Raw genomic sequence first — 27,023 nt, 5'->3', positions numbered from 1 at the left:
ACATAAAACCTCAAAATGCAAAACCCTAGCAAGCCCTAAGGGGTGAATCTGACCAAAAGACACACGATAATACTCTAACACTTTCAAAACAAAAACCGAAAACGGATGGCGAAGGTTCGAAAACTCAAAATGGCGACAATAAAGGGAAATCGAACCCACCGGACAATGGTCGATCGAAGCGTCGGCCGGCGGAGAAACCAGTTTAAACTCTAAACCTATACCCCAATCGAGGCAAAACGATTCAACCTCCTCTTGGGTTAATCGGGAATAACCCACCAATAGATCCTTACGAGCACCCATAATTCGAAAGAAAATGGAGGATTTGAACTAACCTGGTGAAAGATCGAAAGGAACTAGAGGAGTGTTTGAAGAATATTGTGGAACTTTAAAAGAAAAACTAAAGAAAATGAACAGTTATTACTATTAATAAGAGCAGTAATTGGAGACCACAATCTGCAGTAACCATCACATCAGCTGTCTTGTCAAAAATTCAAAAAAAAAAAAGCAAAACCGTTCAAAGCCTCGAAGCCTCTAAGCAATAACAAAATATGTGAAAAGTCAGAAGCCTTTGAGTCTACTTCTCAAAAACCTCTGACTTGGGGGGCTGATGACGAGGGTAGCCCAAAGTTTGGTAAAATGGCTTTCACATATTAACGCTAAAAAGGTTAGAAGGTTAAAAGGTTCATTTCCCGCCCAATTTAGGAAAACAAGTACGTCAACAGTAAGCACGTGCAACAGTTCATCTGCCGTAAAAGAGGGGACACGCTCAGAAAAAGTAATATTATTATAATCATTAACCGAAGGTCAAAAGCTTCCCGCCTATAAATGGTCAACCCTCTACCAAACTGGAGGTTCATTAGTTTATCCATCAGACAAAAGGCTTGGATTCCTTCCCCTATAAAAGGAACACAACTCATCCATAACAAAGACACCAGATCTGAGAGTTAACATATACTCTCTGATCTTCTCTTCTTCCTGGAGAAGCTTGCACTTTGCTTGCTTCTTTCTTACTCCACAAACTACATATCTTCACTAAGAACTTGCATCCAAAAACCGATTCCAACATCACGGTCTTGGATCCTTAGTGAACTATAACAAATAACAACTAAACTAGTGAACCTCTCTCTACGTTTTGCAAACGTAGAGGGACCACACGACCTGCGTTAGGTTAACCGGAACCCTTGAAGCCTGTTAGCCTAACCAGTCTATTCACTATCATTGGTCTTATAATTGTTGTAGCAACAGATTATAAAGTTATATGTTGATCATAGTTTTATAATATATATATATATATATACACATACACTAGTAGGAAACTCATGCGATATTGTAGCAACGACAATTTGTAACGTTATACTCGTTTTTTGTTAACTTGCCAATTATTTTATGATATATTGTATAGTAGTTCTGTTAGTAGGAACTACCGTGCATTGTGACGGGCATTCAGTTGGTATTGGTGTTATTCTCGTTAACTACACAACTTGTTAAATGCTATTAAGCAGTTGGTATTGCGACGGGTTATCTTTTTTCTCAAAAAGTTGTATGGATCATATTAAAGAATTTAATAACGTAGTCAATAAGCTACTTATTTACCGTATTAGTATTCCAATTCAAGCTATCTTATTGAAAACTGCAAGTAACATTAAGTTATAAAATTAATAATAGCCTTTAAACTTGTAGAATTACTTAAACTCTTTATTCGTTATTTCCATAATAAGATCTCAATCTAAGTTATACCAAGAAATTAAAGCTCATTTTAGCACATAGAGGTGTGACCGCACGATACAGCGGGAACACAACACGTAAATGGTGTTAACAAGCCAGGCTGAGTTGAGCCAAGCCTAGCTCGAGCTCGACTTGATCTTCATATCAAGCTGGCTCGGGTAGGCTCAAAATAAAATTTTAAACTAGTTTGCTCGACTCATTTGGCTCGACTTTACAAGTTAGTTTATTAAAAGGGCCAAACAGATAACTTATTTTTACCAGAAGGCTAAAAACAAATTCAAGTTGCACAATTTTTTTTTATTATTATTACACAAGGGCTACCTAGCTTGCCTTTACAAAGTAGGTTGTACCTCTACTTTTGTCTCTTTATCGATGTGAAACAAATGAACAACGGAATTGATGAACTCTTTGGGGAAGCAAGAGGCCATTTTATTGCCATTTCTTTCATCCAAGGTTTCTTTCTCATCCCATGTAGGATGGGCAAAAAAGTAAAAACTCCCAAGAGATTTGTGGATCTAAAGGGTTTTGAAGGCTTTTAAAAGATTGTACCTTGTGTTTTAATACTCGTAATCACTTGAACGTTTAAATCTATTTAAAATTTCATTTTTTCCTCCTTACACACGTCCGCACACATATATAGGTGCAACTTCTCATGCTAAACATGGAGCTTGTAAGATTGTGTGAAGTGGTCTTAGGTCATTGATCGCACTTAATCTACAAATACAAAATATGTAGTGACGCTTTTGTAAATATAATCAAAACATATTAGCAATTTAGCACAATGTAAGCCATATAGGGTCAGCAACTTTTGGGTGCAATCCGATCAAACCAAGACCCAACCAAGACCGTCTAACCTAGCCATCATTGGTTAAGGTCTCGGTCTTGATTATCTGTGAATTTTCGTGTTTGGTCCAAACTCGAGAAAATCTGATTTTGGCATTTAACCTTTTTCTAACCTAATATAATAATATACAAGAGTGTTTCTACAACAAAGCAATACATCTCAAGACAATGTTACGCGAGCTCGTATACTTATTGTTTGTGTCATCTAATTTGTATGTGGGTCATGTATGAGCCAGAATTAACTACTAGAGACAAACAAATGAACGATATCACAAGATATCATATATTTTTACAACCGATCCAAGTGTTCATCGACTTCAATTTTATTGAGGAATTATTAAGTTTCTAGTTTGGTCGATTTTATAATTCGGTCCTAGGCTCACCCGTCTAACTCTTGGGTTTCATTTTCAAGAAAATTCGGTTCGGTCCAGTTTTAACTGGGTGCACACCCCTACCGAATAAAATTTTGGTTATTTTATGACATCAACCTAATGTATTTACTTTTAGACCAAATGAGGTTTCACAATATACATTGGTACAAGTTAGGAGCTAGGTGCCAATTAATGTACGGGTTCTGTTTAATTGTAGCCCAAGACTAAAGTCATCAAGTAAAATATAACTTGATGACACTAATGTGACACTAGGTGAAATATAACTTGATGACAAGTTAGGCAGTGCCCCATGGCGAGCCAACGGGTTAGGCTATTGAGGAAATGATCTTTGTAATGCCTGCAGTGACTTTAATTAAAGTTTGCTATCAACTTTGAAGTTCGGTAGTAAACTAAAGGTCGGTAGTGACTTTGATACTCTCGGTATCAACTTTGAAGTTCAGTAGTGAAGCTAAAGGTCGGTAGCAGCGTTGAAACTTCAGCAGTTGCCACCTCGGCTACTAAAATACAGTTTCTAATATTGAACGTAATTGCTATGGTTACACCTATAACTTTAATAATGGCTTCTATAACATTGCGATGGTTCACCCCAACCTTTGTGATTCAACATCTATATAAGAAAATCGATCGCTTGGTAAAATTTCAGATGTCGAATTCATACTTCAAACTTCATAATATATAATCCTCGTTTGGAAATTACCTTTTGTTTTATCCGATAACTGATTTCGTGATACGCAAAATACTTTAATCAGAAAGTGAGCATACCACACAGAAATATATCCAAGTCATATACCTCTAACATTTTCTGAAAAATTCGATTTCGATCTGGTTTTGGCCTGACGCGCACCTTACCAATTACAATGATTCATCTTAAACCACTTGCAATAAAAAGACACAACTATTGTCGTACTAAAATACACATAAGTGGCTTCATAAATATCTATTACGTTTCGCATGTTCAACCTTTTTGGCAAGTATTTATCTATGGATTGGAATTGGATGTTAAAGTTGTATTTTAATAAACACATTATTAAATAAATATATACACATATAGTCGTACAGTTATAATAAAAACACATTATCAATTTGTTTAGAAAAGAATAAGAAGAATTTGGGAACGGCTACCAAGCCGTCTCTGATAATGTAAGGAACTTCAAAGGCTCTGTGCGAGTAAAAAAATGAGCTCTACATTTGAAAATGTTTATAAAAAGAAACATAAAATATGATCCATAATCAGTTTATTTGGCCTAAAGTACAAATACGTGTTATTCTTCAGTATAAGAAACTAAATAAGCTTTTATTTTGCAATTTTTAGTTGGGTTTAAATTTAGTTATGGTTTTTATAAAAAAAATTATATATAATATATATAAAATAATCTTAATATATACAAAGAAATGAACATGATTATACCAAATTATAAAAAAACAAAGAAACTTTGGTGGTTAAAAAGGAGGCATACGACATACAAAGAGTTGGGTTTCGAACCCAGATTATTACTTTTGCAAATGGTGCCGCTACCAACTAAGCTACCTAGCGTTATTTTATTCTTGGTGTTTGTGTGTAACTTATGTATTAATATTTGAAGTTGATTTCTTTTGGGCTCTTAAAACTTTTGGGTCCTATGCAGTGACCTAGCATGCATGCACAACCCATGGGCCAGCCCTGACGGCCACGTGTGTATTAAGATAGAGCATTTGTATTTATTTAATTACACACATTTTTTATAGTTGGATACAACTTGGAAAGGATTAGACATACCATTAAGATGAAGAAGGGCACTTATGTGATATAAACTTTACAATGCATCAAAACTCATTGTATAAAAGGGTGTCCTGACTGTTGTAATGGTTGGACTTCACATTGTAATCAACACTATATCAAACCTCATAGAAAACAAATCAAAATTGCAAAGTTGGATGCACTCTTATAATGCATTAGGAGTGTGTAACATGATCATGCACTTGATATCCAACATACAAAAGCCTACACCCACCAAAATGGTTAATATATCTTCTGAAAGGGACTTAGTTGATCTAGTAACTTTAGATACTCAATAACAAGTTCATATGTCTGGAAAAGGTGTTGCAAAAGTGAACAAGACTAAGCATAACGTTCACAAACAACCTAGATTAGACTAGGTAATGTAGGCGTCCCCTGTCGATGGAAAGACTGTGAGATCAACCATGGATATGCCCAGTTCCTAGTCCGGTTTTTGTGATGTTATGGTTACAAATACAAATTGAAGACTTTTCGTACCTTTTCAAGTTGCATTCATGGTGACAAAGTTCATAGTAAGACAAGATATGGCCACTGGTATCCACCATCTCTACTCTCGTCTCTCTTCATGTAATGAAGTCGAATAAAGCATTAGAATTGCAAGAAAAACGAGCCCTTTGTAATTATCTTCATATGAAGATGATACAGTTTTAAACACATTACAAATGCAATATGACGTAGCCCACTGTAAATGAGCACAAACTAGATGAAAACCCACTCTTTAACATCGCGTGTCATAAATATTTACGACACATGCTCTCATCGTCTAACGAGTTAAGAATGTTTAGCCATTGCGGCCTGTGGGTAGTGAGAATTCAAATCACCCCATTCAAGCGCACTAAATTGGTCGAAAAAACTAAACGTTTTCTGTTAGACATCATGAGTAGTCGTGTTATTCCATTTTAATAGTTGAGAACCTTATGTAACACCACTTTATTAAAGACCGATATGTTAGAACAACAATCATAGATAGAAAACACCTATTGCATAACAATGCATCTCTCTAAACTTAATAAAGACCTATATGTTAGAATAACTCGCGTCGTATTGATTGTCATCAGCAAAATACATTTTGTTGACGATACACGAACAAAAGATTATACGTAAGAAGTTATCTGCGCAAGACATGAAGAAAGTATGATATGTGAACTTACAGAGTGAAAGTGTATACGTGACAATTAACTTCCATTCAGATATTCAAATAGATACATTATATACATAAACTGAATATATCTCAAAACCCTTCGATATCTATGAGTATTTTAGGTGGTAATTTCATGAGGGAAATAAGGTTCTCTAGCCTAGCAATGATATTAATAAATCACAAGTAGAATAATTAACAATATTATAATAATTATAACACTATTACCACCTTTATTTCCATCTTAAATATACAAATAACATTCATAGACGTTGATCATCAAACTCTTGTGGGCATAGAGCCCAATGTTATATACAACTCTCATAAACCATAGTCCTTGTATACATATATTATAGCTATACCAATGGTGGAACCTGCTTTTGACGATACAAAAACTCAGCCTTGCCTATGGAGCCCGGCTCATGTTTAGCATAGGCAAGGCGTTGCAACAAAACTAACGCTTTGTGAGTCGGGTCGGGTTAAGGTAAAGGTAATGATTTTTCTTCAGCAGCCTTGTAGTCAAGAAAATCCTCATAAGGATCAGATCCACTAGAAGAGTTGCTTTCATATGGTGTCGTTTCTACTGGTGAAGACGGAAGTGATGAATCTCTTTGCGGTGGATGTATACCTGATCATTAACAACAGACTCCAGTTAACATTCAAAGTTTTTTATGTTTTTTTTTAATATTTTATCAAGAACATGACAGGTGGCACGAACCTTTCTTGGGGCGAAACTTTTTGGTGTGGCGTCGTATGAGTTTTCTAGTAGTTATAGTTAACTGTCTGGCAAAAGGAGAATATTCTGTATCGCTTTCACTCCAGTCACCACCGCCCGTATGATCATTTTCACCTTCACCTCTCATTGTTCTCAGCACAAACGCCTTAGCCTTACGCCTCTGAGAGTGGAATAATCCTCTGATTGAGGTCACAAACCCATCTCCTGCACCCTCGGGAGGTCGTTTAGGCCAAGTTATTGGAACCTGGTCTGCTTTACCAATAGGACCATCGCTATCACTAAGATTCAGATCGGTTGTAGGGATACCCGACACGGTTGTTTCTTTTCCATGACCATGCAACTTATCTTTGAACTTCTTACCCTGCAACAATTAATATATGTTTGCTCATACCTTTTTTTTATATTTTTTATGGTCTTTTGATAATTAACATTATTATTTAGTATTTACCTGCATTCCAGTGACTGATTTGAGAACTCCCCAAATTATATGTTTTTTGACTCTTGAAAACAGCCTTCTCCAGGTACCCGTAAATTCAACACGATGGAACGTATCCATAAGCAATCTTAGATCACTTACAGCAAATCTGGACCCTTCATAGGTCACTAGCAGTTCGACCTGTTTCATTACAATGAAACAAGATTCGTTGAGAAAAAAACATTAGATGCTAATTTTGACCAATTTACATATGATAGGTAGATTTATGTTATTTCTACTTTCATGAACGGTTCAAAGAACATGTTATGGAATATGGACCACGTGTTCCAAGTAAAATTACACCAAAAATGACCCTTTTTCTGACCTGCCAACTTTGCAACCTTAAAATGCACACACACACACAATTTATCCTAATTGACCATCATTGACCCTAAATGGCCATCATTGACCAGTACCAACCCTACATGACCATCATTGACCATAAGTTGCTATCATTGACCAATATTAACCCTAACTGGCCATCATTGACCAATATACAAAATAACATAATAATAAAAATTTCAATCCTGGTATAACTGACGTACCTGACTAATCTTGATATTGTGGAATTCCCTCATTACCCTTGGCCTGGACCTTTTCTCATCGTTTGGTTTACCCAACTTCTTTTCTTCTTGAGAAGAACGACCAGCTTTTGCAGTTTTAGACTTACCTTTACTTGATTCATCCTGTTGCTCAGCATTTCCAACTGACTCAGTCTTGAGGTTTGCAGATTGCATTTGTAGCATAAGTTCATTAGTAACAGATTCTGCTACAGATTCTTCACAAGTTCTATCAAAAGAATAAGATCGCGCTAACTCAGACGATGTGGTTTTCCCATTCTGCCCCTTTGTTCCCTACAAGACAATCAACATTAAGTTGTAAATAAATTGTAATATGTATCTACACTATGTATAACGCTATAATTTGAGTTTGACAGGTCTCTGTCATCTCACATGAATGGAATCAGAGCTTCGGGATGTTAATGATAGTGATGGATTAGATCTGCTGGACCCCTCTATTTCTTTTGTTGGATGACTGCTTGATGCAGAAGCCTCATTTACAGTGGAAACCTTTTTTGCTCTTCTTAAACCAGAAGTAGTCGACACCTTCCAAACTTCCTATTTGTCAAAATAAAACAATTTAGTAATTACATTTGACACCCTTGATTATTTATTGAAAAAAATGGAAAAGAGTATGTCAGGTCAAACCAACCCGCCCACTTTGCCACCTAACCTGGCGACGCTGACTATCTTGCTCCTCTTCTGGGAAAAAGTAGCCCCACATCATTCTGTACATTTGCTCAGTCAAGTGTATTTTCAGCGGGTAAATATCCACCTTTAGTGATGAAACAGTAGCTTTAATTAGTACAAGGTGCTAAGCTTTTTAATCCAAATAAGCACTAATGAATAATAACTGTTTTAATCCAAATAAGCACTAATGAACATGATTATTATAGGGTCACTGCAAGATCGCATATTACTAAATTGGGATTATTGTAACTGCATGCTCTATGTGATAGGGTTTGATATGTTTTGATTGTAATTGATTAAGTTTGGATAAGAGAATAAGAAATACAAAGGACCGAACAGTTGTATTAGTGAAAACGTAAAGAAAGATACAAGATAATTCCAAGGCCGAGCCCTCTCTCACCGCATACGCAGGAGCCATGGCAATGCCATCTTAAACCTAAACATACTCTCCTCTCCCTATTGGCTATTGATACCTATTTATAGAAATACAATTACACTTAACCCCCTCCCAAAATAGACAAATGACAATTAGGACTAAAATTAGAATATGATTCCTATCACTATGTCTCTATTCAAGATTTTTAATTTGTTCTGCATCTTAAGCTGCACAAAAACTATATGTGTGCTTGAATGGATTGGTTTGCAATAAATCATATTATACAAATGATTTAAGAAACCCAAAGTTTTTGTTAGGTCAGTTTTGACCTTGGAGTTCACCAAGATCATGAAAGTTGAGTATTTCTATTCTTGATATAATTTATAGTAAACGAGTAGAAATTTTCACCTGGAATAACTCAATTGGTGAGTTGCCATCCTTTGGAGCTCCTTGTTTAGCATCTACCCGAAGCATCACCTTTCTGCAACCACAAAAGCAAAATGTAAGTGTAAATTCGTAAGCAGAACATATACACTGAAAGTCTGAAATCAAGCACATGTAAGAAGAAAAAACAGTTACATACTTGCCCCATTCAGGAGGTGGATTCCATGCTGACAGAAGCATGTCAGATTTTGCATTAGGCAAGCAATTTCTCACTACAAAGTACTTTGTTGTGAACCGTGCAAGACCAACATCTTTATAGTCTCTGTCAAAATCATATATCTGCAAACAAGATGTTTCATTATAAATGGACACACAAATATCAAAAACTAGATGTTAGTTAGACAACTAACATAACCACCAGGGGTAATCTGGTCAATCTACACTGATGCTTACCATGTCATTTATCTCAGCCTCTGCAAAAGATTTCCCATCCACAAACATTCCCCAAACCACCTTGTTGATTTGCAAAGATATGCGCATAGCACATGAAGGGCTTTTATTCTTCTCTTTCTCCATAAGACGTAGTTGTGCAGCTTTCTGCATAGCCACCCTAAAAGAAGCAGCAGCAATCTTTCTAGATTTTTGTGCATTTACCAATTCTTTCCTCAGTCTTTGCACCTGTGAATCTAAGCTTTTAGCATTCTTACTTATAATAAAAAAACAAAACAAGCGCGTGTTATACTTTAGGCATGAAACTTGCATCTTACCAATGTGGATCTTCCACCAGTTACCATCCAAAGATTCCCTTCCTTCTCTGAATGTGAGTCTCCAGAAGTATCTATAAACAGGGAAAGCTTCCGGATATCATCAAAAAGCAAGTTGCGGGCCCGTTCTTTCTGTTCAAGGTTGACTCGTTCTACCTCTACCTCTTCAACACCATCAGGAACCACTTCATCTGCTTCTTCCTCAATGTCTTCATCGTCTTCCGCCGATTTGGGAAGACTACTTCTCCTAGGCCTGAATTACAAACTTCAGTCAAATTGCCAAAGTACTAAAAAATGCAGAGCCAGACAAAATTAAACAAGTTCCATCTTTCTCATATTCAAATACAACAGTTGGATATCAAGATATAATGAGCAACTAAAATAGAGACTTCAAGACAAGTAATCGCATGGTAAAATAAAATCACTTACTTCGGAAGCCTGGCAAAGAGTAGATTGGTCAAAACATCAAGCATAACTTGAAACTGGCGAGATGTCATGGTAGCTGTTATATTTTGGGAATTGAATGCAAGTTCTTTCAAAGGTTTGACCTGCAATACAGAGATTTCAACAACTATGAATACTATACACAATTAGTGTATGTAGAGTTATATAGCCATTTATGGCATGTGACTATCATAATTCATAAACAAACACACCTTTAGATCTGTTGTTCCACCTTTATGTCTGGTGTAGCGGAAGTACATATCACATGGCATAAACACTCTTTCAAGAAGGGCCCCGGTACGTTTTACTTTTTGTGAGCTCCTACGAATCTTCGGTAACCATTGAAGTCCAGCCCCTGGATCAACATCAGTGGGGGCCACATGAGCCTGCACATGTTCCAACATCACTGATAGTTCCATACGATTCCATGTTAATTCGGGTTGAGATTCAGGATTATTCACATCCCCACTCCCAAGTGCTTGTTTAATCATCTCTATACCAACATTCAGAACTGCATGAAACGACCGAGCTAATACTCTCCCACTAACAGCAGCAAGCAAAAATCTACCCTGTTAACAAGGAAAAAATAATTAAATAATATAGTTTGCTAAAGAAACTCATTTCTAACACCTTAATAACTTACATTTGCATCTTCGGAGTGAAGATTGAATTGTGGCTCGATAACATTAACCATGAAACGGCGAGTGCCTTCTTCATCAGAGTCATCAAATCCATGTTTGTCTATCAGTTAACCAGAAAAAGATTAAGACTTTACATGAATGATAACAATCAAAGTGAACCCTGTAAATGTGATCAGAAGAATGTGGTTTTGTACCAATAGCCCCAAATGACTGTCTGTCTACTTTACTTGAACTTGCTAAAGACGGGTTCGACCCTGAAGCCTCCTTTTGCTTAGAAGAACTTGCACCTTGACTAACAGATGCGTTCTTTGAAACATCTTCATTAGAGGATTCCTTTGCTATTTTTACTTGGTTCCCTTCTAGAAGCTTCCTCTGGGCATACTGACGAGAAGGAGAAGGTTTTGAAGGTGCAAATGCTTTAGATAATTCACCAACCCACGACCAAACAGCATTTCTGTTTTCAATTGTCCATAAGAGCTTCAATCCATAAACAAAGATCCGGCGACAGTTATCAGCTATCACCACATTATATCCATCATCCTCACTTGGATCAGATCTTGCTTGTTCGTCACTCTCACTCCCATTTTCAAATTCTGACCTAACATATGTCATTTCAGAATTTCTTCTGCCAGCTTCTTGCCATGCAAGCAATCTAGCTGGATCTGCCTTTGGTGATTGCCTTCTAATTGTAAAGTAATCAGATGACAACAAAAAACCATCATCACGATGGCGTTCTGTAGTAGTAGTTGTAGTTCTACCATTGTTACCGTTTTCATTTACAACTCGGTCAGTGGATGAAGACTTTGACCCTTTTCTTGTCATTTGAACAACTTTGATAACACTTGTGCAATCATCTTTATTAAGAAACACTTTAGGCATATGAAGATCAAGACCCTGATAAACAAGATCAAGAATGTCACGTTTGCTCTCAAATGTATACTTCTGCTTACCACGACTGTAGCACATTTCGAATTTCAACTTTGTCATCTTAAACGTCAACCCTTTAGCTGGATCATTTTCATCTAATGACATGTGTCTTAAAACAGTTGGAGTCGAGTCAATACGGAACATAAATTCTGTCATGACTTTATCTAATGAGAGATTGCCAGACCTAGGAATTCTCGGGACACCAAAGCGTGGCCATCGAGAGAAGTATCTCAACTTATGAGGAGGATTGTAGTTCAAGTTCCAGAAGTTTAGGAGCCAAGCAAAATCGTGAGGACCAACATTTAAAGTTGGTGAATTAACTGAATCATTATCCAACTTAGACGAATCATGCAAAGCTGCACCAAATGCAACATAACCATTGCTGTTGGACTGTGAAAGAGATATCATCGGTCTGAGTGAGAAATTCCACCTCAGCGATAGTGAAGTAGATCTGAAAGGATCATATATTTTATCGCGAGCGACACGTTCAGAAGGAAGTGCAAATAAATAGTGGTTGAGTGGTTTGCCCGACGCACATTCCCAGTCCATTGTAACCTCAAGAGTAAAGCTGGGAGCAACTAGAAAAGCACCACGTGCGCCAGATGGCGGTTTAATCGTTGAATTTCGAAGCAATTCATCCAAACTGCTTGTAAACATCTTGAAATCCTTTGCTGAAACATCTATACGCCCATCCGTGTGTTTGAGTTCCATATATCCAGAAGAAATTTGAAGTTGATCGGTTTTTTCATACGGATCGGTTGTAGCAAGAACATGAAATGTGCTTTCAGAAAAACACAATGTAGTTTTCCCATGAATGTAATTTCTCATCTCGTCCCACCATGGCAAGCTTTTTTCTTTTTTGGGAGGGGTAATATCAGGAGCATTTGGGTTTCTGACACTTAAGTTAGCCCTACGTAAAGCAACCGTGAATGCATAGCTTAAATCAGCAAAAGCCGGTTCAAAACCAACTCCAAAAGATATTTCTCCTTTTTTGAAAAGTAAGGGTATATCCAAATATGTTTTCATTGGTGGTGTTGTGCCACTAGCTGAACGATACATTTTCACCTTCCTCCATCTACCAATGTAGACATCTTGCAGAATTTGGGGTTGAAAAGGTGTCGCCTACAATAAAAACTTAGAATCACTTTCTTTTATTCATTCTTTAGTCCTATCCTCAACAAATTTTTTTAAAAAAAAAAAGTGACTAAAAGGGGGTTAAGTCAAAATGGTCAAAGCCATCTAAAGTCTATTTTTTATTGCTTACAACCTCCTACATTGTTTTATTCAAAGCGTTAGATTATTACTGAAGTTGTTTTCATAGTCATAAAATGACAAAATCTAGACTAAAAAACTCGTTTTTTTCTTCCACCCAAATACCGTTTGAGCCGTTAACAAGCCCGCCCAACCTGCCACCTCCAATCCAATTTAAAAAAATGAAAAACAAAACAAAATGAATACAATTAGGGGTGTAAACAAGCCAAGCCGCTCAGGAGTTACTCGATATCAGCTCGCTAAAACCTCGAATCAAGGCGGGGGGGGTTGAACGAGTTTGAGCCCGAGCTCAAGCCTAAAAATAAGCTTGTTTTGTAAACATGTCCAAGCTTCACTTACCAAGCTCAAGCTGGTTGCGAGGTTAAACAAGCCTATTTTTCATAATTTTTATTTAATATATTGAAATATATATGCATATAATAATAACTATTATACAGAAAAGTAAGATAAAATTAGCTAAATAATATATACTATGTTATATACAGAAATTATTATTAAAAAATATATAAAACAATAATACATGTGCATAGAGATTCAACAGCAAATAATAAACAAGCCGAGTTCAAGCCTTAGAATTAGAGCCCGAAAAGAGCCAACCTCGAGCTTCAGAAGTAGAACTCCAGACGAACCAAGCTCAGGCTCGACTCATTTACGACCTTAAACATTAGCTCGGCTCATTTACAACCTTAAACATTAGCTCGGCTCATTTACAACCTTAAACATACTGTGAAAAAGAGAAGATAACTGTAATCTGACCTGTTGAGCAAGAACAACCTGGCCCTCACATTTACCAGAAGTGCCAGCAAGAAGTGTATAAGTATAGTCTCTAAGCTGAACAACAAGAGAGCCTGTCTGCAAATTAAGGTTACATCCATAAAGGCGAGAAAATGGAATTTTATATTCGAGAGCAACAGGATCAAGCTTTTGAACAAAATCTATCATTCCAGCTTCACCACCTTCGATTGCTGACAAACTTAACTCAAGCTCTGTTGCGGTAATAGAAAAAAGAGACGTTCTTGAGGTGCTAAGTTTAAAACCAGACTGAAATCCATCCTTAAAAGCACCAGATCCTTCTGTTGTTACAAGTTTTTGGCACGCCCGATAATAAGAACGAAAAGATTGTTTGTGTATTTCTTCTTTAAGCTTTTCAACAGATGATGGATCCTGCAAATCAATCTCTTCTCCATTAACTTGAAACGTGCCTTTATGAACAGAATCATCTTCATCAGCAACTGCAGAGGATTGGCTTCCTTTTGCAATAATAGACTCGAGCAAAGTCAACCGAACAGCCACTTCACGAGCCTCGTTTTTCAAAAGTTGATAGTGTTCATCAAGCCAACCTTGTATCGGTTCTTCTTCAACGTCAGCAGTCAGCTTACGTATAAACAATTTTACACAACCAATTTTTGAAGAACTAGGCTTTTTTGGTTTTGCACTAGATTCTTTGACCGGGAATATTAATTTCTTTTTAGCAGCAGTAATAAGCTTTAACGCTCGCAACATTTCCTCAACAGAATCATCAAGAGCACGAAGCTGCAATCTGTATGGCATGCAAACATGTACATCAAATGCTTGAACCACCCAATCCCACTTGGCATCTGACTCAGATTTTGCACTCGGTATACGAGAAATTTGCATTCTGCCACTATTAAACACCCTTGATGAATTGAAACTGAGCATGAGTCCTTCAAGAAGTACACCTATACGTGCATTTTCAGAAAAAATTGACTGAACTTGAATCATGGCTTCAACACCATCTCCAGCTTCAGCAGTTACAGTAAGCATCTCAATATCAATAGCAAAAAGAGATTCCTTTTTCCTTTTATTCTTTTCTGACTGTAGTAATCCTGTAGATTCTTCTTTTGGGACACTATCTTTACTAGCATAAATCTCCTGATTCTCAATCAGTAGCTTCAGTCGTAACCCTAGCTCAACTAATGCCAAGTGGACATCTGGTTCCCACCTGGCAGTTAAATCAGTGGCACTAAAAAGGGAGCAAACAGCTATTTCTCTAAGACCACCAGCTCTCCTTACAAACTTTGCATTCTGCAAGTCAAATAACGTTACTTTTGTGCCGGAATCGTTGTCTTCTAAATATTCTTGATACACAGATCGAGCTCTCTCAAGCTCCAACTGAGTGGACTGTTTTTCCTTATTCAAGCATAAACTAAAGTGATAGATATCTAGACCTACAACGCATTTCACAGTTTTATGCTCGTCTGAAACTGTTGGTGTTATTTTTGAAGTACGTGGGGTCCCATCAGCTAAGGTGCTAATAAGAACACGCCCACCTTGTGATCCATAGTTTACCGTTTTTGGTTCCGAGATAACTTCATTTTCCAAGCCTATGTCACTGCATAGACTTACAGAGCAACGTTCCAGGTTAAACTTAATCAACCGAAGCCCTTTGCCAGATGATTTTGTTGAACGTGTTACCCGGGATGTTTTACCAGATGAGGATGAAGATTTTAGCAGTGTTTTAAACAAGAAAGCGGTTACTAGCAAGGACTGAACGCGTTTGAAAGTTAAGTTCAAACCCATGGAAGTTATGTCCACAGATAAAACCAATATTAACTTTGGATTATCTTCTTGAGGTGGGTCCTTCTCCTTTTTGCCCCAATCAAGGCTGATTTTTGCTATGTGCAGTAACGAACCAGTATTTGTTTCCACACCAAATAGGGTTTCTCTTAAAGATTCTTGATATTCATCTGCCATGTGCAAATTCAGTTCTCCAAGCTCCAAGTGAACCGCAGTGCCTGAACTTGATATGTTGTTGGCAAAGACATGCGAGGACTGTGAGCAACCCTGAAAATCAATGACAGTTAAAAATCCCATAAAAAAACATGAGCTTCACTAGAACTTAAGAAAAGAAAATAATCACCGATTCTATTAAAATGATGTTATGTACACATTCAGCAAAGGTACATAAATTGAATAATAATTTTAAGCTAAACAATAGATGTAGAAATTTCATTTTAGTTACATGTGAAAAGGTAACGAATCAAACAAGCAAAATTAAAATATAGCTTTGAATAAAACAGGTCAAATTGGTTGAAAGTCGAACAAAGTATAACTTTCAATTATAAAACCTCCTAAATCATTCATTGAGAAAAATTAGCTTATTAATAATATAACAATTCTAAATCGCTTACATGATAAATCGGCAATCCACTTAAATTAAAAAGCACAATAGTCATCTCTGGAGCTGAAACTGTGCATGTCCACATAATGGTTTTAGAACCACTTGACTGGACCGTAACCGGGTTAGCATTTTCATCACGAAGCACCATCTTTTTCTTCTTTGATGAACTCAAATTCATCAATGGCTTCAATCTTCCCATAAATAAGTTGCATTGGGTGCCACCAAGCTTTACATCAACTTCAGATCTTATTGGTGATGTAGGCTGAAAAGAGAGTTGTAGAAGGTAAGAAATTTGGTTTTGTGAAACAGTGTGTGCAAACCTGAAAATCATATAATCTACCTGTAACGGAATGTATACTGAGGAAATAACAGCAAGCTTCAATATGTCGACCATAGAGCTTTCGGCTTCTTTAAGAATCTATATTATAACAAAGAGACTGTCATTAGATGAAACTATGAACAATATTAATAATGTTAATCACCCATACATGAATCTCACTGAAATCTAACTGAAGATCAAGACGTGTGCTTTCTCCAATATCTTCAACAAATCGAGACTTCACACTCTTTAACTGGATGCCCATTATGTTATTCTCCATAACAATAGAGTGTTCTTTATGCACAAACTTCACATTTAACTTTGGCAAAGCGAGATAAGCCTATTATAGAGATAGAGGACACTTTGTCAATTAATATAAACTTCAATCTTGACTTAAAAAACACAACACTTCCTAACCTTTTCAGGAATGAATGAAGTGTACTTCGTAACAGCCAAAAGGGCAGATTTGTCATTTCGTGGCTTTTTAACAACATTGTATTCAACGTCTGACTGAAAAAGTTCATCAACTTGAGTGTCATGCGGCTTCTTTCCAGGAACTAGCTCCTCGTTTAAGTTCAAAGTGATTTCTCCAATTGAAATGTCTACATTTTTCACTACAATACCTGCTTCTCTGCAGCAAAGGTTTTAATACAAGAAAGATTAAATCTTTACTAAAAGAAAAAAAAATGAGATGAAAAGTGATGTGGTATTCAATGGTTTTTCTTGTGATAAAGTTGCTCAAAAAACAACCCTATTACTATAATTTCAGCAGTTTATAGGAAATAATATAATAAAAGTAGATAAAAACCAACCTATCATGACCAAACTCACTCGAGAGATGAAATTCTTCACAAACAAAAGGAGCAGATGCTTTCTCAATGGTTGCAAAGCACGTCTGGCCAGCTGTAAAGCTTTCAACATTGCTAAAGCTAGATGATTGATCAAAACTGATACGTGGATCACCCACATGAACAACAACAGGCAAAAGTTGCAACTTCACAAGAATGGAAGGTTTGGTCCCACCATCTTTTGATATCTCAACTCCCAAATCTTTAACTTCTACGGTAGCTTTTGGTGTCTGCCATAAAATTAAAGAAAATCAAAGGCACTTGATAAAATCAAACCTATTAATAAAATATTTTTACAGTCATAATTAAATATCATGCACTTTACAAACATGATTGACGATAATCCAGGAGTCGTGATGGCAACAGGCACTCACAAGAATACCCTAACGTTAACTAAAAGCATCTTCTGTGTCGAACCCTAATATTGCAACCAAAATCTGAGAAACAGAAATTGTGCACACGTCCAAATGAATTTGAATTTCAAAAACAGAAATACTTTATATAGAAATACTTTATATATATGTATATATATATATTGCAATGTAACCCCACGCCCCTTTCTCTTTTATCAGGCAAACTATGGTCATACAGACAGCTGAGCATGAATGAGCATAATCTATCACTTAATTCTACAGATAACACTTTTTTGTGTCCATTTTTCTATAAAGAATTATATGTATATTTTTGTACTAACAACATATATGCAATAAAGTACAGAAGCAGTACAAGAACTCTATTCATGGAATTGTGAAAGATAATTTCACACACAAATAAGCAGTAAAGCAATAATGAAAATAATCATAAACATAAGCAATTTCATTGGGAACAACTTGCCTTTACAACTAAATCGGTCACAGAAATTGATAAAAATCTTGCCACATTAGCCACAACCATCCACTTCCCTCTGCCCGGGTTACTGCGGGGCCTACGAGATTTTTGTGACTCTGTTTTCTTTGAACCTTGGCTTGAAGCCCTTGTAACAATTTCTATGTCACTTATCAACAATTGCAGTTTTGGATCCCTAGACATAAAGCCAACCCCTAGTTTAACCAAGGATTGTCTTAGACTAAATCTAATTTCACCAACTGTAAAAGATTCAATTGCACCCTGCAAATTGCCAAAGTGAATATCAACGATGATGTCAGAATAGATACTCAAGAGAACATAGATGCCATTTGATGAATATATCATCATATATGTATTTTCTCTCTAAAGAACAACACTAACAAAAAAAACCGTAACAATAAATTACTGTAAATCACATAGAAGAAACATATCATCTGTAGTAAGATGAAAAGTTATGTGAAATCCAGTAAAGAGTATAATGGATAAATGATGGCTCTTCCTAGATAAGATTAAAACTTTCTGATACAAGAATGTCAGACAAGGATGTAAACTAATTTAACATGACTAATTCAATATGCATATTATTTAACACCAATAAATAACTATGCAATGCAAAATGTACAAGGAGGCATAGCAGAAGAAAACAAAATTTAACCATAAATTGATGTATGGTAGAAAATCAAAGCGAAAGATCAATAACCTTTTCAAACTTGATTGTAACATCTCTCAAACATTTCCATCCACTAACTTTAAATGTCACTGATGCTTTCATAATCCGGCTCAAAATCCAAGCAACTAACTTGGAAGCAAATCTGAAATAAGATTTTCAGTTAAGTCATCTAAAACCACAATTAATGTTGATGAAGTATAATGTAGGCTGTTATTAAAGCATGATCAGACATAAAACAATGAGATCATGATGCACAACAGCTTGATGTGAAACATAAATCTGAAAAATGTTATTTAATTTTAACATTAAAACGTCATTTAACTGAGGTGATTAAGCTAGTGTTGAAAATGTATTTTCAAAATGATTACTGCTAAATCGAAATCAGAACTAGAAAAATCCAATAATCAGTTTCTTATTGATAACAATTGATAGTTTCACATCCTAAGCATAATTCATATTGTAAGTTCTAACCTTTTAACTAGCCTAAAAACACATCCAAACACCTCAAGCACCTACTGGTAACATAACATAAAAATCACAGCGCTACATTTACAATCTACACTCACAATTTCTAAAAACTTATAAAACATGATAGAACTAAAAAAATTAAAAATAAAACAATCAATTACGATATCCAACTTATCAATCTATACTAACATCATAAATCATAACTAGAAAATCTACTAACCCGTTGCTTATTTCTAGCTATAGATAACTTCACATCCTAAACACCTACTGGTAAAACATAAAAACCACATCACTACGTTTACAACTTAAACTCAAAACTTACAACAAAATTACAAAACACGATACAACTAGCCACTTAAAACAATAAAACAACGTGTCTAACAAATACATCAATTACAATATCCAACTTATCAATCTAGTTCAAAATTGAACCTCTAAGCATCATATTAAACAAAATTAACCAGGCGATCGAGTACTTACATAAACACGATACAACTAGCCACTTAAAATAATAAAACATCGATATCCAACTTATCAGTCTAAACTAACTACAGCTCAAAATTGAACCTCTAAGCATGAAATTAACCAGGCGATCGAGTAGTTACATAAACACGATACGACTAGCCACTTAAAACAATAAGTGTCTAACAACTACACCAATCACAATATCCAACTTATCAATCTAAACTAACTACAGCTCAAAATTAAACATCTAAGCATGAAATCAACCAAAATTAACCAGCCGATAGATCACTTACATAAACAGAAGCCATAATATAATAGATATAAAGAGAAACGTGAAGAGGAATTTGACCGGAGACATCTCTACACCGCTAATCAAATCCTAATTCACTTCAATTCCTTGAGTACACATCACTCCACACGCAGCATCAGCAAACCCTAGCTCATCATCATTACAAATCGATTTGAATTCTAACAAACAATATATGCAAGCAGATCACCAAGTCATAACATAACAAATATAATTATTATTATTATTATTGAAAGAAAAGAAAAAGGAAGTAAAAGAGGGTCAAAACGCACGATTTATAGACTGTCGATACAATACTGCCAAAATTGTGGTAATTCTTCTTTCCAGAGGTGAAATTGCTAGTGACAGGATTACTTAGCTTCGGTAAGTTGTACTTTATGTAGTGAGAGGTGTTGGTGTTCTGTTTACTGTGATTTGGTTTTACCGGATGGGATTAGTTAAAGCCAGATTGAAGATGGAGTAGGTGGTTGTACTTTGTTAAGTAATTGTTGTACTTGAGAGTGGAAGTGTGGTTCTGGTGGTGTGCGCGAGACATGTTTGGGATCAAGGGAGGTGTGTGGATGGGGGAATTCTCGAGGCAAGTTATGAATAACACCCTTTGACTTTTCTTATTGTTACAAATATGGTCCTTGGAGTTTTTCTTATGAAGGTTTTAGGTGGAGATTTTTTAGTTAGGGTTTTAGAATAATAGTTTTGAGATTATTAGGGTCTGTGTTTAAACACCCGCTGCAGCACGGATATTCATTAGTGTATAGTAGTGTAAGACTTAAGTAATATGATTTGAGGTTTACTAGTTTTGTTTATTTATAAAGTAACAATGTTTGCAATTCCCTCCATCGTCCCCATTTAAGTGTCTAACTGTTGTAACTTCCATGAACCCCTGAAATCCACATTTATTTCTTTCTCATGTGTTCATATGGAATTGACCAATATAGGATAGCAACCTAACATGATTCATTGTCATAGGTGTGTTATGTCATCATCATCGTACTCAGTAAATCTCACAAATAGCAAAGTTACGGTATGGTCTGAGTAGGGTAACATATAGACAACCTTACCTCTATCACATAAGATATAGAGGTTGATTTCGGTGAGACCTCTGGCTCGATAGTAGTTTTGCATCAAGCCTTTAACATAAGTTACATAGTACTCAATCATTTGGACACGGGCCAATTGGCGCATGTACCATTGTCTTTCGACTGTCAACACCACCACATGATGCATGATTAACCTTCCATCATTTTTAATGTGATTTTCACGAAAATTAGTAATATAACGTCAAATTTAATGCAATTACCCCCCCCCCCTTCGTGAGGGCTCACACATGTATACATGGTATGTGCATATATAGGTGTGCTATGTGCAATTATTATTTATACATGTGTACAAACCCTGGTTTAAAACAATGCTTAAACAAGAGGGTAAACCACACGTAAATTGGTTAAGTGAAGTATCTAAAGTGACCCATAATCCAATGGTTTGGTGAAATGGGAGACAAGTATTATGCTTTGTTTCATAAATGTAGACCCTAACGTGGGGTTGAAATTTATGTCGATGTTGAATTTAAGATGGTGGCAATACGGTGACGGGGGTGGACATGATTGTAAAAGCGTGTCCCGCTGTGCGCGTTACCCCTCATCCATCAAGGTTGCGGATATCATGTTTGCACACTATATGGTCTTGTTTGGTTAAAGTTACTCATTTGAATGTCTATAACCCGTTCTTAAAGTTCAAATCATAAATTAACTAGAAATATAAATTACTCAACTACACTATCAACAATTATGTAATTTAATAGTATCAAGCTAACAACTTCAACGTATTATATCATAACTTTTTTAATCTTATATAATATATTAATATATCCAGTTTTTATACGGATAAACAGTAAAATAGATTCGAGTAATTCGATAAACATTGCCTAATATTATCTCCATCACACGCCCGTTGGAATATTCAAATTAATATCATACTTCAAGTAGACGTCGTAATATGTTTTAGATTTTAGGTCCTGTCGCCGGGTTCACGTATTTTCCCATCCCTAATGGTAACCAAAAGTGAGGTAGATAGTTTTTTTTAAATTAAAGTATAAAATGTTACCTTTAAATAAAGTTTAGAATGTTATTCGTACATTAAAAGGGTGATATATGAATAAACAATTGGATCAAATAAGAATTAAGTTCTTAGCTTACCACAGGTTTACTCAATAAAAGAATCATTTATTAATCTTAAATCTATAAACAATTGTAAAAAAATCCATATTTTAAAAGTTAAAACTGAACAAAATGATGGGTCAAAAGACACTTATAAACATATGGCAATACCTTTAGGGCTGTTTTTGTAAAAGAAAAAAAGACGTTATTGGCATAAAGAAATGATCCATGATCGTGTTTTGTAGTTGCTATCATGTTGACCACTTTTTCCCTGCATTCTAAATCTACACACAGTTTTTTAAGGTTTTAACATGCTATAAATTTCATATAAATTATTTTATATTATATTATTTTGATTTTTGTGAAACAAATAAACGGTCAAGGATGGACTCCAGTTGAATTGAACAAATTCAATTATGTAAGTCCGGTTTTGAATAATCTGGATGGTTCGGCAAATTAAGATGTGTCAACACAAAAACAAATTTGATCTTTACATCTTAAAATAAAACAAGACTGTCAAAATTGTCAACCCAAAGTGTTTTGGATGTGCCATTTAAGTCGACGTAGCGATTTCAGTTGATGTGGTTTGTCTTTTCTAAAAAATATAATTATAGGTCCAGCGAAGAATATCTTTCAAAGGCAATCAAACTAGCCACGAGCAACCCTACCTCCACCTACATATATTTAGTTTTGCGTTAAACCTAACAAACATGAAACTGAATCATAGGTGAAAGTGATACTACAAATGAAGAAGTAATAAGAAGATGTTGGTTGAGAGATGTTTTATACTTTTATATGGTGAAATGTAACTTCTACAATCGTATAATTTTTTTAATTAAAAAATTGACACTGTAATATTTTTATTAATGAAATCTAGTTTTTTGTATTTTTCTAATAGTTTTTAATTATGTTAAATGTGTTATTTTAAAAAGTTGATGGATGAAATTGTTTTGGGTCAAATTTTATGACTCGAGTGTTGATTTCGACTTTTTATTGAGTACTACGATAATTAATAAACTTTATTTCGGATTTGGCTTTGACTTATTCTAACAAGTGACCATTTGTGACTTAATTCACATCAAAGACTCACTAAAGAACTAAATAACGGGATGGGGTTGTAATGGCTAGGAGTAATGACCAAGTTGATGACTTATTAAGGTGGGATCCTCGGAGTCAGTTACTTTTGTTTCTATTGGCTATAAAGATCAATAATTATTGTAGAGTTATTCCATGCTGAAGACCTGGTAAAAGGACGAGTAAAAGCTCGCACGAAGAATGATATAATAGTTATGAGTATTGAACAAGGCGAAACCGGGTTTATCTCATAAGTTATTTAATTCATTTATTATATAAGGAGATCATTATGATAGATAGGGACACGTCAATTTTACACACAACACTTTCACGACCTGTATTCAAGCTTCGAGTTGTAACCTATTTCTCGTTTAATATAATTTTGAGGTAGCAAGAGATTTTGTGCCGAAGATCCTGATGGGGATCAAGGCTTTCTTCGTACATCTCGTGTCGTTTACTTGCTTTGATTTACATTTCATCACACGTATTTTAAGACACTCTACCTCACATTCTTAGTTTGATCACAAAAATATTTTTGTAATTTTTAACCAAAACAAAAATCTAATAATATCTTATTCACATCAATCTTATATCAATTTTTCTAAAATCATCCGTAAACTATTGAATTGTCAATCTTTCGTATCATTAGCCACCTCTCGATTATTTTTTTTTACATTTGAAATAAATAAAAACGATATTTTACCAACAAGACTAAAATATTCTTAATTAACAAAACACTTGATAAAAATCTACCTATTCTAATAAAGTAAAATAATTGTGGCACGTGTCAATTTATGGTTAAACCTCACAACTTTTTTTCTCCAAAACTAATATCTTAATTGACCCTAATACATGTCCATATTTACTTTCCTTTTACATATTATTTATATTATATCTACACAATTATATAAAAATAAATTTTAACATATTATTTTACTATATATTCTAAAATACTTGGTGAAATCCAAAAATTAACAAGAAACCATGTTTGCTAAAAAAAGAGAAGATTATATAATTTCAAAAGTGACTAAGATATATTTTACTATGTATATTGTTAAACTTTGTAAAGAAAAACAAAACTCGAACATGCTTTCAACAAAGTAATTTTTTTAATTATTAAATCATAAATCTATACTTAAAAGTTGATCAATTTTTAAAAAATCAATCCATTTATCTATTATTATTGTAAATTGTCATTTAAATTTATTAATTATAAATATATGCTTTAAATCTATCAATTTGTTTTTCGGTTAAATTAGTAAACTATATATAATTTAGTAAATATATATATAACAAAGTTTATCATATTTAACTTTTTGTTTTTTTTTTATCAAGAATTGTTTCGGATTTTTGAAACTTAAATTTGGTTTTTATAGTAAAAAAAATGTTAAATAGATTGTTTGGTACAAGTTAGCTACATTTGGGTCAAATTTGTTATTGGTCAAAAATGAGAAATCTAAGTATTTTTAAAATTTTGAGAATGCATAATAGATTTATCGTCAAATTTGTTACGAGTTCAAAGTGTTGTCTTGAAATGTCAAACGGATGAAAGTTAGAATTTTAAACATGATTTGGGCTTCAAATTTCTTTTCAATGACATTTTTGGGGGGAAAAATCAAAATGATCGGGATTTTGTAAATTGGTTATTTTTCTCTTGACTATTAAAATTTAAGAATAGATAATGAATGCTTACAACATGTCACCCCCAGACCTATCAATGCTTCTACATTGTATCAAATTTGATACATTTATGTCAGCATTAACTTTTCCTTCAATGGTGATTAGAACATTGTATGGGAAGCATGTCATGCAAAAGTATGCTCGAATGAAGCAAAATATTCACAAAATTTAATGGGTTGATATGTTAATTTTTATTATGTCAAACTTATCATAATCTTTTTCATGGTTTAGCTCAAAAAAACATAGTTCTTGAAGAACATCCGTCGTTATAATTTAATGTTAAACTTTCCTTCTATAGGTTATAAATTGATAAATATATCAATAAAGGTAACGTTCATTCAGTATTTAGGTTGAGTGGTCAAAACTACTATTGTATGAGAAGTCTTATTCCTGAATTCTTTTAATTATACATATATGATACTGACAATGAGATTTTCAATAAAAGGAGCGTTCTTGGGTACGTTTTTGCGCATGCATTTTTATTAGGTTTATTCAAAAAATCATTTTGTGATATAAATAATATCAGTTTATATACATATAGTATAGATACAAACATAGATGTGATACATTTTTTCATATACATTATATAATTATTTTCGTTACTAATAATTTTATAATTTGGATAATCCCGTGTATTACACGGGCTCCAAAACTAGTTACAGTATTAAAAAAAACCTCCTAAGCATAAGGACTTCCGATTTTTTTAGTATGTCCTTCAATCACGATCCAGTTATATTTTAAAAGAAAGAATAGTCGGGTGAAAAAGACTGGTTAGAAACTTGTGTGGAAATAGCTAATGTGTTGAAGTATTTATAGGTTAAATATTTACCATAATAATACATTTATATTAAAATAGCCGTTGAGAAAGGATTTTTCTTAAAAAAAAACTATAGTTCGGCTGTCATTTCCCGCCTACACTCATCTTATACAATACCGTGTAAGAGTGAGATGATGTTCTATAATGATACGTCAATGTCACATGAGACATTACTTCTCATCAGGTACCATTCACATCACCTCTATGAATATGATAACGTAAATGACAATTTTACACGCTTTAGTTAGTTAAAAATGTGAGTCTATATATTGTAGTCGATAAAAAAGTCACCATCATCACTTTTCATGAGTTATTAGTTTATTTGCATTGTTCGTCAATAAATTATTATGTTTATTCACATATTTCAACTTGAAAAGCTTGGCAAGTCATGTAACAACTCAGTCTTTTTCATTTTAATAACCCGGCCCATTTCATGTTTGAAAAATTTTATCAATTTAGTTATCGTGTTTATCGATTTAATGTCATTTTATTATTATTAGCTATTATATTCAAATGATTTATCAAAATAACTTAGGGATATATTCAACTTACACCCTTAAAGCTTAGTTTTAACCTGTTTTATATCCATCCATAAAGTTTAAGGACTATATTGCAAATATGAATTATTAATATATATAATAATAACCAGAATTCAAGACACAAACTCGTTTCCGGATCCAGACCCGTATCCATCTTGTAAGCAACTCGTATGATTTCGTGCACCTAAATTATCGTTTTAAAATTGGAATTGATTGTTGAAGATTGTATATACGTGTATTATAACAATCATCGACACTATATTTATAGGAATATATCAAAAACGATTCGTAATAGTGAATATAATCAAACCGTCATTGTTAATATCGTAAACTACCATTTAGAGGTCATCATAATCCAATTGAACTTAGATACACAACCTATGAGCCTGCGCGAACCATTACCCTAACACCAATTGCATCCAAGTTGTCTGTAATTCCTCTGGTTGCTCATTTTTTGGCCGCTGCTGATAATACAGCATTCATCATCTATATGGCATCGTTTCAGGAAATTGAACATATCAATAAGATCGATTTTGTCCATGTTATATAAG

At 34.5% G+C, this 27,023-nt stretch overlaps 1 protein-coding gene across 2 annotated transcripts; it reads right to left on the bottom strand.

The window, feature by feature from the left end:
* Positions 1 to 6,079: 6,079 nt before the first annotated feature.
* On the bottom strand, positions 6,080 to 20,348 carry LOC143541386 (protein SABRE-like). 2 transcript variants are annotated; one of them, XM_077034225.1, is made up of 23 exons: positions 20,196 to 20,348; positions 19,000 to 19,111; positions 18,288 to 18,560; positions 17,418 to 17,683; positions 17,023 to 17,236; positions 16,775 to 16,945; positions 16,627 to 16,704; positions 16,297 to 16,548; positions 13,901 to 15,949; positions 11,140 to 12,994; positions 10,948 to 11,045; positions 10,517 to 10,873; positions 10,290 to 10,408; positions 9,864 to 10,113; positions 9,550 to 9,774; positions 9,296 to 9,435; positions 9,121 to 9,193; positions 8,299 to 8,421; positions 8,040 to 8,204; positions 7,632 to 7,940; positions 7,060 to 7,227; positions 6,594 to 6,972; positions 6,080 to 6,503 (listed from the first exon to the last, which is right to left on the bottom strand). In XM_077034225.1, the coding sequence occupies exons 1-23, from the start codon at positions 20,258 to 20,260 to the stop codon at positions 6,355 to 6,357; spliced, it is 7,890 nt and encodes a 2,629-aa protein (XP_076890340.1). In that variant the 5' UTR covers positions 20,261 to 20,348; the 3' UTR covers positions 6,080 to 6,354. The 2 variants fall into 2 exon arrangements, with proteins under 2 accessions (XP_076890340.1, XP_076890341.1); XM_077034226.1 differs by having other exon boundaries at positions 8,320 to 8,421.
* Between the last annotated feature and the right edge of the window lie 6,675 nt (positions 20,349 to 27,023).

Source organism: Bidens hawaiensis, unplaced genomic scaffold (genome assembly GCF_021521415.1).
Source record: "Bidens hawaiensis isolate Kalapana, Puna unplaced genomic scaffold, B.hawaiensis_p1.1 tig00012557_1, whole genome shotgun sequence".
NCBI classification, from domain to species: Eukaryota; Viridiplantae; Streptophyta; class Magnoliopsida; order Asterales; family Asteraceae; genus Bidens; species Bidens hawaiensis.
The sequence above is the reverse complement of the archived record's forward strand: the minus strand, read 5'-3'. Positions and strand labels throughout refer to the sequence as shown.